This window comes from Sturnus vulgaris, chromosome 2, assembly GCF_052056855.1.
Source record: "Sturnus vulgaris isolate bStuVul1 chromosome 2, bStuVul1.hap1, whole genome shotgun sequence".
Classification (NCBI taxonomy): domain Eukaryota; kingdom Metazoa; phylum Chordata; class Aves; order Passeriformes; family Sturnidae; genus Sturnus; species Sturnus vulgaris.
Genome location: NC_142244.1, coordinates 81,610,461 through 81,622,731, shown reverse-complemented (window position 1 = coordinate 81,622,731; position 12,271 = coordinate 81,610,461). Strand labels below are relative to the sequence as shown.

The following is a 12,271-nucleotide window of genomic DNA, read 5'->3' as shown; positions in this document are numbered from 1 at the left end:
GAAATGAACAGATGGGAGAATAGAAAGCACTGAAAATCTTTTCTCCCCCTCTTTGGCTTTTAATAGTTTGTTTTCATATCCAGAGTTTTGTTAATCAGAAAGAAAACTCTGTTTTAATGTATAAAATTTAATAACTAGCATGTATCCATGTTTTAAATGCACATTCTCATGCGGTTCCTAGTTCTTAAGGTAACTGATATGTTCATACTTTACAATCCATCTGTTAGCAGAACTTTCACTTTGACTAGATTGCACACATTTTATCACAGGTTAGGACACCAGATGGCTCTCTTGAGTTTTCTTTGTAAAACCCCAAGCTGTAAACAACTGCTCTGCCTTTCTGAGATGTGAGTACAAAGCCTTTTTTTTTTTTTTTTTTTAATCTGGAGTAAGAAACACATCTTCTCTTTGTATATAGGCATACCGCCCACTTTGACCCTCTTGCTTTTCTTTGCTCACCTGAGCATCATGTTGTTGACAAATGTCAGTGTGTTTTGGTAAAGGCCCAGTATTTGAAGGAAAATGTAGAGAGGAACAATAGTAGCAGATAGTACTACAGTTAGATATAACCACCATATAATGCACAGCATCATCAGTTAGCATAAGGAGGAACTTGGGACCCACATCTTTTTGGGGAGACTTTCTCATGCAAATGTTAGGGTTATATGTATGTATTAGACCTCTGCACTCCTGAGAAAATGAGAGAGAGCGGGTGGTTGGCCTGTGTTTCACTCTACTCCCTCTCATTCATTCCTTTGTTTGGAGCCAGCAGCCCAGTGGAGCTGACTTTGGGCTGTGTCCTGCCAGCTCCCCGCGCTGGGCACGGGGTGTGTGTCCCTTGCCGGTCGCTGCTCCGCTGTCCATGGTGCTGCAGGCAGGAGCAGAGCGGGACAGGGACCGCGGCCGGACCGCACCGGGCCGGGCCGGGCAGGGGCAGCGCGGCTCTCAGAGGAGCGCTTCCCTCTTCAGGGCTCTTAAGGAAGGCCACTCCTTGTCTTGTCCACTTTTGAGAAGGAAGGAAAACCAAAGCAGTGTGCAAAAATGCTACACTGAAATTTAATTTTTTTTTAAATAACCACCTCTCTGTCTAATTGCATTAGTTAAGGCAATTGTGACCGTTGTAAGGAAGTTGCTGCTCTGTAAAAATTGCCAGATAGAAAATCCAATGAGTCTTAGCTGAATCTCTTTAGAGACACTTTTAAATAGAATTAAAATGTATTATCCAGATCCGATTGTGTATGTTCTGTTCCTAGTTGGTCTAGTATTAATACAAAATCCCTGTATACTAGAGTTCCCACCATACACTTTTGCCCTCTGTATAAAAATAGCGCTTTGTAGATTAAAGGATTTAGGGGAAAAATGGTCAATATCAAAGAAGCTGAAGCCTCTGCTGAAACAAGAGCCTATTCTTGCATACTAGTATTGCAAAGCAGTGAAATTTTCTGGATGGATATTTACACTTGCAAGCCTGAAAAAAACAAACAAAAAACCAAAAAAAAATAGCAAAACCATCTAATAAGAAATTAGAGTACCGTGAAAACACTATAAAAATAGATATTACATGAGAATTGCCTGTGCAAGCATCTGCCCTTCTTTATAGGCTAACTTCATATTTTTATGTATAGCTACTTGTTTCCTATCTCTACTTTCTTCTGGCTAGCTACAACTACAGAAAGTTTAACCATTAGACTTGCAGAAAGTAAGTCCGAAAAAATTTGGGAAAAGGGAGACGAGCCAACAGGAAAAGATTAAAGGAAGGAAAGGGGATGTCTTATTTTACATGATATTCACTATTTGAAGTGCCTTGTGAACTTCCTGGGGCAGATACTTCTTAGGTGTTCTGTGTCTAGTGAGCTTGACTGGTGCTTCCTTAAGTGCTCCAAGACATAGCCCATAATTTTACACGGTGCTGGTGACCAGTAAATCCACCTGCTGGGGCTGTTTGTGGGTGCCTCATGGAATCCCTTCGGTATTTGGGTTGAAGGTCCCTCAGCTTCGTAGGTGTGCTTCTTCCCCAAGGCTCCAAAGCCTTGCCATGAGGCAGAGCCCCGTCTCCGTCCAGCTGTTCGGTCCGTTCCTGGATTGCGGGCCGAGGAGGGCGGGCCAGCCGGGCTGCGGGCAGGCTGGCCGCGGAGGGGTGTGCGGGGCACGGTGCCCTTGGCGGAGCGCGGTGTCGCCTCCGCCGCCTGCGCTGCCCCCGGTTCCCCGCCTGGGGACGGGGACAGGTGCGGGTGTCACCGCTGGGGGCGGCGGGCAGGGAGCCGCTGCCGGGGAGCTGGAGAGAGGGTGCGTGCGAGGGATCCTCGGTGTGCCGGGGCGGGCGAAGGAGAACGGGGAGGGCCACACGTCCCTCCAGCAGCGCTCAGGGCCCTCCTTCTTCCCCCGGGAAGGGAGCCCCGCACGAAGCCACCCGGAAACCTAACGGGGGGCAGAGGCAGCTGGTGGCGGATCCGCCGGGAACCTCCCGGTTCCTACCAGAAAACCACATCAGCATCACCCCGTCCCTCCGCCTCTCCCCCCCTGTGCTTTTTTCTGCCTTTCCCCATTCCCCCTCCTCCACTGCTTGCACCCTCGCCGCCCCTCGCCTTGGGGAGGACAAAAAAAGCTCCAGCGGTGCGTGCCTCTGTGTGTGTGTGTGTGTGTGTGTGTGTGTCTGTGTGTGTGCGTGCGTGTGTAGGGGAGGCTGGAGCGGGGTGGGACCGAGGAGCCGTGATTACAGCTCTCCCCGGAGAAGAAGATTGCTCTCTCCAGATGCTGATTTCTGGAGCACTTGGCAATCATCAGGCGGGAGCCGGGAAGAGGCGGCGGTAGCCGCCCTGGCCGTGGCGATGGCAGCGGCGGGCGAGCGGGCGGCGGCGGCTCGGGGCTGACGGGCAGCCCCGGGAGGTGACGCTGCCTGGCGGACCCGACCCGACCCGATCGACCCGACCCGACCGGAGCCGACCGGGCGCGGCTTTGCCCTGAGTCCCGCTCGCTCCGCTCCGCTCCGCTCCGCCAGCCCGCCCGCAGACAGCCGCCCGAGCAGGTGTCCCTGCGCCGGGACACGGCGGGGGGGACGGCGGGGCACCCATGCGGTGACCCCCGGCGGCGGCAGCTCCCGCCGGCTGCACGGCTTGGGAGCCCCTCCGCAGCCGCGCCTCGGGCCGGAGGAGGCTCCCGCTCGCCCGCGCCCCCGGGAATGGGTTCCCGCCGGGGCTGAGTGCCTCGCCGCCTCCCTCCTCCCTGCCCGGCGTGGGCGAGCCGGCGAGCAGCCATGGCAGCGGCCATCGCCAGCGGCTTGATCCGCCAGAAGCGGCAGGCGAGGGAGCAGCACTGGGACCGGCCCTCGGCCAGCAGGAGGCGGAACAGCCCCAACAAGAACCGCGGGCTCTGCAATGGCAACCTGGTGGACATCTTCTCCAAGGTCCGCATCTTCGGACTCAAGAAGCGGCGGTTGCGGCGCCAAGGTGCGTCCCTATGGCCGGGCCCGCTCCCGGGGGGCGGGCGGGATGGGGCAACCTGTGGCGAGAAACTTCCCGGGCCGGGCGCCGCCCCGGGTCCTGCCAGCCGGCGGCTCCCGGCTCCCTGGCAGCGGGAGAAGGGCTCCACGGGCTCTGGAGGGCGGCACCTGCGGTCGAGACCCCCGGGGCCAGCCTTGCTGCCCGGCTGTCCGTGCCGGGGCTCCGGGGTGGGTCACGACAGGTGTGCTGCTGGCAGGAAGCCCCGGGGGCCCTGCCCGCCGCCCCCGCCTCCCTGTCTCGCTTGTGATTCTCTCTGAAGGACAAAGAGCGCACAGCGCTTTGGGTGTCCGGTGTCCGGGGGCCGTCGGTCGCCAGCCCCTTCCCGAAGCCACCAATATGGTTTTGGCAGGTGCAGCCTGGCTGCAGTGAAGGGGTCCCGCTCCCCACTGCTCGATGAGTTCTCAGTCAGCACAGTGAGAGGTGAGGCACAGCTGGCAGATGTGGGAGAGCATCTCGGCATCCCCCTGGGTGCCCAGGTGCAGGTCCACCTGCCTGTTGCCCGTTCCCACAGGGCCTTGCCATGCAGACCAGCAGGTTTTGCAGGCAGCTCTTCTTCAGGGTACATGACCAGGAATCAATGGGGAAAACTGGTACCTTGGTGATTGCATTCTATCCAGTACTTTGTATTAGAACCCTAGAAATAAAAGGAGTAAAATGGTGTTGCAGTGACTTCTCAATTTTTTTTTTTTAAGTTTTGTGTTATTCAACAGCATTCAGAAATGGTAACAACTTACTCTGTGTCCTCAGGAAACAAGTAGTTTTATAACAAAAGGATTATATTGCGAAAAGTGAAAATGTTAAGTATCACTTGAAACATGGCTAATACCTAAAGTACAAACCACCCTCTGTTACATTATACAGAATGCCACCATGTGTTGTGGTGTGGTATGTATACTACAGCTCCTCTTTAGGTTGGGTTGGAAGATCATTTTAAGCATAATCAGGGAACTGTCCTGATTGATGCTTCCTCCTTCTTTTCCATGGCTCACATTTGAAAAAGCATAAATCAAGATAATCCACACAGTTTTATTTTTACATGGCTTTCTTGCAGTAAAATTATTTGTCGTAACTCCTAATGCAAGCCAAATCTTGCCATTTTTAGATAGTACAGGGATACAGTGAAGATGAGCAGGAAAATGTAAGTGGCAAAATCTATGGTGGCTTCTTTTTTAAGCAGTCTGTGTGTGTTTTAAAAGACTAGAGTATCTGGTTTATGATGTTGGATTTTATAAGGTGCTACTCTTCAGGAAAACAAGTTTAGGGAGATTTCCTAACTGAATAATTGTGCTTGACCACCTGTGCAGTCTTTTTTGGGGGAAAACTCTGTATTTGACAATATTACCGTTTGAGGACGAGAGGTCTGCCTTGCAGCACTGAGATGCCAAACATTTTTTTAGGTAAGAAGGGGCTTTAAAGAGACTTTTGAATTCATCCTTTTTCATTCATTCATTTTTCATAAGGCACTTTGTCACATTCTTGAATAAGAGAACTGAATTAGAACATAACTCCGCAGTTAACCTGTACCACTGACACAGAACATTTCAGCAAGAATAATCAGAACAAGGGCTATTCACCAGTAAATCTGCAGTACCAAACCCCGGTGTTTATTTTCCTTCATGATGAGACATGGTGATATTTATCCATTGGTTTACATTAAGGTCTCAGAATTACTGCTCATCTGTAAGAATTCCTGCTGAAAAAAATCCCATCATAGCTTTTACTATCTATGTTCCTGATGCACAGAGTGATTCATGGAATACCTGTGGATTCAAAGTTGCATTCTATTTAAGAGAGAAACTGAAGAAACAATCAAGGCAAAGTCATTACTTAAACATCTCATGCAGGATAGTTTTGATAATAATCATTTATGAAAAAACCCAAACAAATCACATTTTATAAGGGTGATTGCTTTAAAATACATTATAAGAATTACAAAATGAACATTTATCGGAGTCTGGCTTTAGTTTTTCTAAACTGAGTTAAATGACCAGCGAATTTGTCACTGAAATCATACTGTCAAGTCCATTAAAATAAGTCTTTGCTAAGCAAAATAGGATGAATTTCAAAACATCTGTTGTCAGAAAGGTGCTATGGGATTTTGACAAATAAACCTTGTGTAAATGATACAGACTGTCACAAGAGCATTGTGAAAAATGAGCTAATCGAGATGTGACAAGCCATCTGTAGCATTCTCATACAATTCAATGGAAGAGTAGAATTATATGTAAAATTTTTTTTTTTATGTAGAGCAGTAAAAGCAAGACTGTGTTTTTCTTGGAATAAAAAAGTGTTTTGCTTTGTACTTACATACGAAAAATAACTCCCCATCTTTGAAACAGTCAAGCAGCAAAAGCTAGTGATGCTGTTTTTTAATTAAAAATGCATATTTAACCTTGTAAATGTATGTATACATGAATTAGGTAAATAGATATACACAATATATATGCATACATACCAACATGCCAGCAAACTTTAAAAAATATTCTTAATTTTTAAATTCTTCTTTAAAAATGCCTGTTAGTATTGTTCTTGTTCAGTGGGATTTATTTTAGAAAAAAAATGAAGTTATTATGAATGTATAAAAGGCTTCAATCATGTGTATACCCTGATGAATTTTTTTTCTGTCATTGTGACAAATTCCTCTGTTCATGGTGCTTCCTTCAGGGGCATACTAAAATATCAACAGAAGTGTGCTTTGGGAGACTAACATTTAGAAAGGGTAGTATTAAAGTTACATCCAGGAGCTCACTCAGAATAAAGAGTAATATTGGTATTTATTTATATATTTTCTCTAATGATAGATGCCATGGTAGTTTTAAACAGCTTTTTTAAGACTTTGATTAATGAATTAAACTGCCAGAGTGATTTCTGTGGGAGACTTGTCTGCTAATCTACTGAGTGGATGAAACCATTTTCATTTACTGGACATCTTTGATTCATATTGTTTAGTCTTATGATATTTCAAATTTATTTAATTTTTATTTTATTATATCTGTCATCTGCTAAACAAACCACTGTCATGGATTTCCTAATAACCATGAAGCCAAGATCTTGCCTATCTGATGCCAGACATCAATTTCTTTTGAATCATCCTCTCTTACATTGCAGGTTGTTTAGTTATAATAGCCTAATTTATGTTAATATAATCACAAATGGGAGAATTGACAGATATTTTGTTTTCGTATGAAATAACCTTATCTGACTTGGGGCTACCCAATAAAAAGACGAAAATAAATGTCACTTCACCTCATGCATCTTCAAAGCAAGAAGATTAAAATATATGCTTGTCACTGGTGCAAATTCAAACTTCTTAGCCTGTATTTTCATCTACATATCTAGCTGCTTTGCTAATCTGAAAAATCTTCATTTGGTTAATTAGGTCCCTTGGGAGTATTCTACTGGAAAATACTCAACATTTAAATGTATTAAAAACCAAGGGTGATGTTTACTGTTTCTGTGTGCTAATACCACTTCTAAATTTATACATAGAGTGTATGAATTTTGGGATGGCTTGGCCCCTGATTTTGTACATTAATATTTATAAGGAAGAGAGACCTAGGGAACATGTTCAGAAAATGCACTGATTAGATTTTACTGCATCTACAAAGGTAATTTAATTCTCCAAAGAAAGCATTTTTGGAAAATTCATCAGTAGATCAGCTAATGTTTTTTTTGCAGATGTGGGAGTGGCCCATAATCTCAGCTATAAGATAATTCCCAATATACATAGTGCCTTAAGTAGTTTCTAGTTCTCCTACTTGTGGAACTAAGTGGAACTGAAATGGAGAACTGTGCTTGTGAGTGTACATGACTTGTTTCCCAAAGCTTAAGAAACCACATCAATTCCCACCAGTAAGCTCCAGCACTGGATGATCTGCTTTGCTCAAAGTTTCAGCAGATCAAAACACATGTCTGTGCTTTCCTATGAGATTGTCCTCAGAATTAATTCTTCTTGGCAGTTCACTTAAGTCCACCGTGCCTGCATTGTCTAGGTGCAAGGCTGTCTAATTTTCAGGATGTTGAACTGATGTTGCTTGTTTTTCGTTTCTTTTCTTCAAATGAAATTGATTAACTCACAACCCTTTTTGAAGTATAAACACAGTCTTAACAGTCTATATAAGAAATTATTAAAGTTTTCCTTCATTGCTGTTAACCTGTTCAAAGGACTGCATGATAATCACAAACTGAAACTGTGTAAATATTCTATATTTCAAGTAAAATATTCTAAGCATGCTTAAAAAATAATTTTGAAAACGTGACTTTCTAGACTCAGTCTCAGGCTTTCTTTTCCATGCATTCAGTATTTCACATAAATCCTTGCTTGCTAACGGAAGCTTTTAAAAGAAATATGGTAATGACTGGGATGAAATTGTATTCTAAACTGGTATTGGTAGCTCTAAATGGGATGAATGAGTTGGCTTTGAGAGCAAATAGGAAAATATAGCTTGAAAATGGTAACATAATTTTAGAGACTATTGATTTTTGGAAATATCTCAAAGAGGGGTGATAGAATAGTGGGCATTTAATGTACAGATAGTGCTGTAACAGTGTCATTTCAGAGTATCTTTCATATATTAATATTGCTTTTGAATGTCTTCACTTAGTAATTGGTGATTTAACTCTTCATTAGAAAATGCTCTTCAAGCTTGAGTGATCTTCTGGATCTCTAAAGTTCAGGCAGTTTCAGTCCACATATAGTCTTGTAAAGTATACCCTTTCTTGTATCTATTAAATGTATTATAGTACCAAATTACCTGATTATTATGGATATGAAGGGAGATTGCAGTACAGGTGGTTTCTGATTCATGGTGATATACCAATAGAAATGTGACAGGTGAGATCAGGTTTCTACCTGTATTTAAAGACAGAATCCTGTCTTTAAACAACATATAATCTATTAACAGGTGTAATTTTTTGTTTTTTCAGGGTCTGATTTGAATCAAACAAAATCTAGAACTTAAAATTTGTTTTGAATTACGAATTTTCAAGTCAGCAGCTTACAAACAGAATTAATTTCAATATAGCGATAACACTCAAAAGTTTATTACACAACATTTTTCTGTTGAAGTCTTTTGATTTAGACTCTAAGCATTGTTTTGAAGATAGACAACCGTGGATCCCCATTTTTTGTAGTGAGTAAACAGAGGTCTGTCTTACTTGGTCATGTGTAGTCTCCTTTCTGCCTTAGGCAACTACTGGAGTTAGTGATAGACAGGAAGATGTACTCCTGGCATGTACTCTTACTGTGCCATCAGGTTTTTCTGAAACCCTTTGAAGCTGGCACACTTTTGTTCTCAAGAGATATTATTATTATTATTATTATTATTATTATTATTATTATTATTATTATTATTATTATTATTATTATTATTATTATCATCATCATCATCATCATCATCATCATTATCATTATCATTATCATTATTATCATAATCTCAGATCTTATGCACTGCCATACATTGAGTGGTGTGAAAATGAAAGAAGATTCCTATTCCATGGTGGAAAAGAATAAGAAAATTAATAAAGCTTTAAATTTCTTTTATTATGGTCCAAAGTCAGCAACATTCTTTCATTATATTGTAGACAGTAATATTTCTATACTTTAGGGGTTTAGTCTGTCATTTCAATCATATAAATAAGATAATGAAGTACAGTGTAGATATTCCAACTTATTTTTCTATGGGACTGAAAATTAAGGAACACATGCCTTCCTGGTGCCAAGGAAGAACCTAGCTGCTTTTGATGCCAGGAGTTAGGAATATATATTTGCATTAAGTTAGAGATGGGCAGGAGTAGAGTCCAAGACTACCATGATCTGATTCTATGCTATAAACTATAGCTGTTTTCACCAAGAGGTAACATTACCTAAATTTATATTTCAGTAAATAAATACATAACCAAAAGAAAAGGAGAAATTTTTGTAATTCAAAGGGAAGCTACTAAAAGACTGGAAGGATTAAACAGTGAAAGCTTCATATAAAATTTAGATAGATGGACTGTGTTGGAAAAAAATTACAGAAACCTTGTAGGAGCCAGGTTTTCAGGATTCCCAGTTGTTATGGTTGCCATTTTGTAAAGTGGTGAGTAGAACCTAATAAGCATGATATTGGATGTTCAGTCAGATTCTCATAAATGAAACTAGAGAAAGGTGACTGAAATAGGAATGTGGAAAATATCCTCTTTCAGGGATATAAAGTATAATCCCTAGGATGTAACTAAATTAAACAATTTAATTACATCTGTGATCTTGATTCTAATCCCTTACCCAGGTGTAGAACTTTTGAAAGGCATCAGAGGTACTGTGCTATAAAACTACTGTAAATTGAACTAAGACTGGACAGCTGATTGGCAGTTAACAGCAAAAATAAGTGATTGAATTCAGCATTTTTAAAAAAGATTATATCAAGAATTTTGCTTCATGTAAGAAGAATTGAGCTTTTAATCTCACAACCTATTCTCTCTGGAGAAGTTAATTTTAAAAATATAAAAATAAAACCACCATCATTTACTACCATTTCCATTGCAAAGCCTGCTTTTTCTACTTTATTTTGCAAATTCCAAGATGTATCCAAGTTACTAAATGTAGCTGCTCCTCCTTTAGTACTATGAAACCTAGCCCCAGAAAGGGAGGGAAGGAAGGAAGAGAAGGGAGGGAGGGAGGGAGGGAGGGAGGAAGGAAGGAAGGAAGGAAGGAAGGAAGGAAGGAAGGAAGGAAGGAAGGAAGGAAGGAAGGAAGGAAGGAAGGAAGGAAGGAAGGAAGGAAGGAAGGAAGGAAGGAAGGAAGGAAGGAAGGAAGGAAGGAAGGAAGGAAGGAAGGAAGGAAGGAAGGAAGGAAGGAAGGAAATTAGTTTTAAATTTATCTGCATTTTAGTCGTTCTTTTTACAGGTGAATATCAGTGGAATTTCATGTCCTAATGAAAAGGGACTTTTCGAGCCTCAGGGCATTTTTATTACTGAATTTCAAAGTCACTCAGCACACAGCAGATATGTCAGGCTTAATAAAAGGTCAGCAGGTTTCTTTGCAGTAGAAATTCTTGTGGAACTATGAGCCTAGGGGTGGGAGCAAGAACCAAGGTCTCCCTTAATGCAATAATGTGTTATAGCTGTTTCTTGTTTGGTTTTGGTGAGCATTTGTATTCCCTGAATGACAGGGAGAGACTTCCTTACTTAATATTTAAAACTAGAGCAATGGCTGGGTATTTTAAAAAATAAATTTACTATGCTTTTATTTTAGTATTTTCTGTTATGTGAAAAAGGGTTTTCTGTGAAAGGTAACTATTTACTTCAGACTTCTGTTATCATAAATCCTAAATTTATGGCCTCTATATACCTGCTTATGTAAAAGCATTACATATTTGTAATTCTTAGATCGTGATAATGCTTTTTTTACAGTATGTTCTACAATGAACCAAGTGAAGGTTCTTATGATTTCTTTCCAAATTTGCAGCAGTTTTTCATATAACAGCAGACTTTACTTCTGTGATTAAAATGGTGTGTGTGAAGCTTGTTGGTATTTCATAAAGAACTGTCTGTTAGAATATAAAGTAAATAGGTATTTACATTTGTTTTTGTTTTAATCCTTGATTATTTCTTTGCTTTGTATTGAGGAACAATCTTATAACAAATTGGTATGTTCAGAAATGTGGTGAAGTAAGAACTTTTTCCAACCACTCCCCCTTGTAACTCTGTAGTTCATTAATTATAACTGTTCCAAAATCTTTCAACAATTCCAGTGTTTAGTTGTTCACACACTTACTGCTTTATGCATTGTGAACATTCCAGCTTGAGCAGATGCTCCTCTCATTTTCATCTATGTAGTTTATGCATAACTGAGACTTGGATTCCTCTACCTTAATTAGTGGTTTGTATCTCTTCATATGAAATTCTGGTGAGTTGAAACCTTTGCCACTGTAAGCTGTATACCAGCGACTATTAAATAAATGAACTCTTAAACTTCATTGCTCTATTTTCTTCTTTCACTTTTCTCGCTGTGTAATCAGAATGGTTTCTTCTATGTAATCAAAGCAAATACACATGCAACATGTAATATTTTGTTCCAAACATATTTTAAACTGTATTATTGAAGCCAACAGAAATAAGATTCCATCAACTATAGAATCTCTTTCTATGGCATTAGAAAGAAACTTGCATGGTAGGAAGGGCTTTGCAGCAGCAAAATTTAGAAAGTCTCTCCTGTCCAGAGCAAGTTTTGTCTTATCAGAAGTGTGGTCAGGCTTGTACATGGAAGTACACTTATGGCATCAGTCCTGAGGACTAGCCATGCTTGCCATCAGGCAAGTAGAGGCATGATTACAAGATGAAGACCTAAGTATGGTTGTGTAAGGACACACAATAAATTAATAATGAATTCCTCCCGCTAGTAATTCCTTTTCATCGTCTTATAAATTATCTGGGATCGTGACTGTGCCAAGAAGTAGGAATAATTATAAAATAGCGCAGGATACTTTAGAATTTTTTTAATAGAAAACTATTCCTGGGGCTGAAAAATCTAGAGATTGATATCTGCTGATACAGGTAATCTGAAGAAAAGCCAATTTTTTTGCTTCTAGCAAGTGTTTTTGAACTTAGCTTGTGTATGTTTTAAGGATTTGAAAATTTATATGTTCCTCCTAAGGTACTCATTGGAAAATTATTGATAATGAACAATATACATCATTATCATGATCATGATCATGATCATCAGTTCTTACTACCAAGCGAGAATTTTTTTCATCTGAACACTTTTATTCTTTCTTTGGATCTTATTTTGT

General features: G+C 41.2%; 1 protein-coding gene across 4 annotated transcripts in view; it reads left to right on the top strand.

Moving 5' to 3' along the window:
- FGF14 (fibroblast growth factor 14) overlaps positions 1–12,271 on the top strand; it is a 382,190-nt gene that overhangs the window by 255,275 nt on the left and 114,644 nt on the right. Inside the window, exon 1 of one of the 4 annotated variants that reach the window (XM_014873349.2) lies at positions 3,254–3,446. The exons of the other annotated variants lie outside the window; for them this stretch is intronic. Coding sequence (XP_014728835.1) covers positions 3,254–3,446 — 193 coding nt within the window. Of the gene's footprint in view, positions 1–3,253; positions 3,447–12,271 lie in introns of those variants that run through there. 4 annotated transcript variants of the gene reach the window in all.